The 3,934-nt window shown below is 41.9% G+C and overlaps 1 protein-coding gene across 1 annotated transcript in view; it reads right to left on the minus strand.

The window, feature by feature from the left end:
* The window catches only part of LOC106868987 (probable C-mannosyltransferase DPY19L3), a 29,297-nt gene that overhangs the window by 17,990 nt on the left and 7,373 nt on the right, over positions 1 to 3,934 (minus strand). Inside the window, exons 4-5 of the mRNA XM_014914471.2 lie at positions 3,505 to 3,650; positions 321 to 444 (exon numbers count right to left, since the gene is read on the minus strand). Of these exons, the coding sequence (XP_014769957.1) occupies positions 321 to 444; positions 3,505 to 3,650 (270 nt within the window). The remainder of the gene's footprint in view (positions 1 to 320; positions 445 to 3,504; positions 3,651 to 3,934) is intronic.

The raw sequence follows: 3,934 nt of genomic DNA on the forward strand, positions 1-3,934 counted from the left end.
GTGGCATTTAAAAGCACCCACTACACTCTCTGAGTGGTTGGCGTTAGGAAGGGCATCCAGCTGTAGAAATTCTGCCAAATCAGATTGGAGCCTGGTGTAGCCATCTGGTTCACCAGTCCTCAGTCAAATCGTCCAACCCATGCTAGGATGGAAAGCGGATGTTAAACGATGATGATGATGATGATATATAAATGTAACGGAAGAGGATTGTTCAAGGTGTGTGAGTGTGGAGTTCACAAGATGCAAAAACAATAAAGAAAGAAAACAGGAAAATAAATAAAGAAAGAAAGAAAGAAAGAAAGAAAGAAGCAAACACTTACACTCAGTACTGGGTTTGTCTTCCATCGTAGATAGTATGAGATCGCTGCCACTTGGAGCCAGAGGAAGGGCAACGAGAAGCTCTCTCGTAGTGGGATGACGTATTCTACTCTTGTAGTATCTAGTCTTGAGAAACATACCATTTTAATAATAACAATAATAATAGGAGAGTATTGTAGTTCGATTGAAGCATTGTGTATTGCTTGTAAAGAATAAAAACTTTAGAATGGTACAACAATGCACTATAGAACAAAAAATGGACTATATACTTGTTGTAATTTGGTTATCTATAGTCCGATGATATTTCAGAATTAGAATTCCTTCTTCAGATCTTCTTAGCTGGAGTCTCTGCTATAAACTGTTTTCCAACGGTTTTCTTTCTTCGAGAGACTCCAGCAAAGAAGATCTGAAGAAGGAATTCTAATTCCGAAATATCATCGGACTATAGATAACCAAATTACAACAGGTACATAGTCCATTTCTTGTTCTATAGTGCATTGTTGTACCATTCTAAACTTTTTATTCTTTACAAACAATAATAATAACTACAACAGCAATAATAATAATAATAATAATAATCCCTTCTACTAAAGGCACAAGGCCTGAAATTTTAGTGGGTGGGGACTAGTTAATTACATCGATCCCAGTGATCAACTGGTACTCAATTTATTGACCCTGAAAGGATGAAAGGCAAAGTCAATCTCAGTGGAATTTGAACTCAGAACATAGTGCTAGGCAAAACACCACTAAGCATCTCATCCAGCGTGCTAACGATTCTGCCAGCTCTCCACCTTCACAATAATAATAATAATAATAATAATAATAATAATATTCATCATTTAACGTCCGCTTTCCATGATAGCATGGGTTGGACAATTTGACTGGGGACTGGCGAACCAGATGGCTACACCAGGCTCCAATCTGATCTGGCAGAGTTTCTACAGCTGGATGCCCATCCTAACGCCAACCACTCCGAGAGTGTAGTGGGTGCTTTTTACATGCCACTAGCACGAAGGCCAGTCAGGTGGATACTGGCAACGGCCATGCTCAAATTGTGTTTTTTACATGCCACCTGCACAGGAGTCAGTCCAATGTTTTGTTCACATGCCACCGCCACAAGTGCCAGTAAGGTGAAATAATAATAATAACAATAATAATAATAATCCTTTCCAGTGCATGGGTCAGATGGAGCTTGTTGAGGCAAATGCTCTATGGCTTGATGCCCTTCCTGTCACCAACCCTCACCTCTTTCCAATCATGGTAATATTTTCCGATAGCTAGACATGTTTTTCATGGAGGACTGAGAATTAATTTTGTTGCATATATAATGGTGATGCTCATTTACAACCATCATATAGTGCCTCGACTGGGATACACTCAAACGCTATCTCTCTCTCATATATACAATATCATCCTTTATCATCTGTTTTCCATGCTGACATGGACGGTTTGACCAGAGCAGGCAAGCTGGGGAGCTGCACCAGGTTTGGTTTCTATAGCTGGATGCCCTTCCTAACACCAACCACTTTACAGTGTGCGCTGGATGCTTTTAATGTGACACCAGCACGAATACTTTCACATGACACTGGCATGTCTGCCATTTATATGGCACTAGTGCAGGACTCTTGCAAGCCAATTCTCTTCACCAAGGGAAGTGGCCTTAACACTTCGGCTGTAGAGGATGGCTCTTCTTGAGTACAGTAAGGCACCAAACATCTCAGTCCTTTGTCATCTCATCTAAAAGATTCAGTGTCCTGTGGTTGTCTCCCATACTCTTGGGTCTCCTTCTTCCACATGCTCCATCCACTTTGAGGGCTTCTTTCAGTTTCTGTCTACCAAATCCACTTACAAAGATTTGGTCAGCCTAGGGCTATAGCAGAAGACACTTGTTCAAGGTGCTGCACAGTGGGACTGAACCCAAGACCACACAGTTGGGAAGCAAGCTTCTTAGCCACTCAGCCATGCTTGAGCTGGTCAGAGAATATATTTATCCTGCATCCAATTGGAGCTAAATATCGGTTGTTAAGAAGAAAAAAAATGTGCTTCTGAGAATTGGGAAGTGTTTAAACATACATAGCTGTGTGTGAAAAGCTATGCTACATGGCAGTGAAACATGGGCTGTGACAGCTGAGGACATGTGTAGGCTTGAAAGAAATGAAACCAGTAAGCTTTGCAGCATGTGCAATGTCAGTGTGCATGTTTGACAGGGTGTAAGCATTTTGAGAGAAAAGTTAGTTTGAGAGATACGAATGCGCTGGTACAGTCATGTGACACATATGGACAAGAACAACTGTAAAGAAGTGCTGATCCCTAACTGCAGAGGGAACCTGTGGTGGAGGTAGACCCAGGAAGACATGGGATAAGGTGGTGAAGCATGATCTCCAATCTTTGGGCTTCACAGAGATAATGACTAGTGACTGAGACCTTGGGTGATATGCTGTGCTTGAGAAGACTCGCCAAGCCAAGAGAAATTGCAGTTTTGGCTGATACTGGGTCATGTAACCAGCACCCATACAGGTGGCATGTAAAAAGCACCTTTCAAATGTTGAGCTTCATGGAAGCAAAGTGGTTGAGCTCCTTTCGAATGTTGGGCCTCACGGAGGCAATGACCGAGACCTCTGGCATTATGTCGTGCTTGAGAAGACCCATCAAGCCAAGTAAAATCACAGTTGAGGCAGATGCCAGTGTCATGCAAATGGCACCTGTGCCAGTGGCATGTAAAAGTGCCTATCAAGCATTGGGCCCCACAGAGGCAAGGACGGAGACCATCTGGCATTATGCTGGACTTTGAGTGTTGGGCCTCATGAAGGCAATGACAGAGTCCATTTGGCTTTATGCCGTGCTTGAAAAGAAGATACATCAAGCCAAGTAAAACCACAGTTGTGGCAGATACTGGTGTCACGCAAATGGCTCCCATGCAGGTGGTATGTAAAAGCACCCATTACACTCTTGGAGTGGTTGGCATTAGGAAGGGCATCAATGCCAAATCAGACTGAAGTCTGGTGTAGCCTTCCAGCTTGCCAGCCATGGTCAAACTGTCCAGCCCATGCCAGCATGGACAATGGGCGTTAAATGATGATATATAGTCTTTGAATGGTGCCAGTGATGAAAAGAGAGAGAGAAGAGAGAGGCAAAATGGAAGGATTATAATAGAGGAAGAATGTGGAGAGAAAGAACAAAACATACCTGTTGAAGATGTAAAAGCAAGCAGCAAGAATGCCGGTCAACCATGACTCACTTAACATCCATGCTGTAACGAACAGGGAACTGACCAAGGCACCGTGAAGGGAAAATATGGTGTGGATATAAAAGAAAACTGGCAGGAAATTCTTCTGTAGGAGAAAATAGGATAGTATGAGAGATATATTTATATATGTGTGTGTGTGTGTGTCTAATATATTTAATGTATCTAATTTGTTTATTAGCATAACAGCCTCTACATCCACTTAACTTGATCCCTCTTAAAGCCATTCTTTACCTCGTGGAATGATTCCCCGTGAAGACACTGGAATCTAAGTTTGAATCTTTTGAGCACAACTAGATGTCTTCTAGACTAACAATCTCTGGATCTCATCTGTGGACTATATATATATATATATATATATATATATATATA

This window comes from Octopus bimaculoides, chromosome 27 (assembly GCF_001194135.2).
Source record: "Octopus bimaculoides isolate UCB-OBI-ISO-001 chromosome 27, ASM119413v2, whole genome shotgun sequence".
In the NCBI taxonomy this organism is placed as follows: Eukaryota; Metazoa; Mollusca; class Cephalopoda; order Octopoda; family Octopodidae; genus Octopus; species Octopus bimaculoides.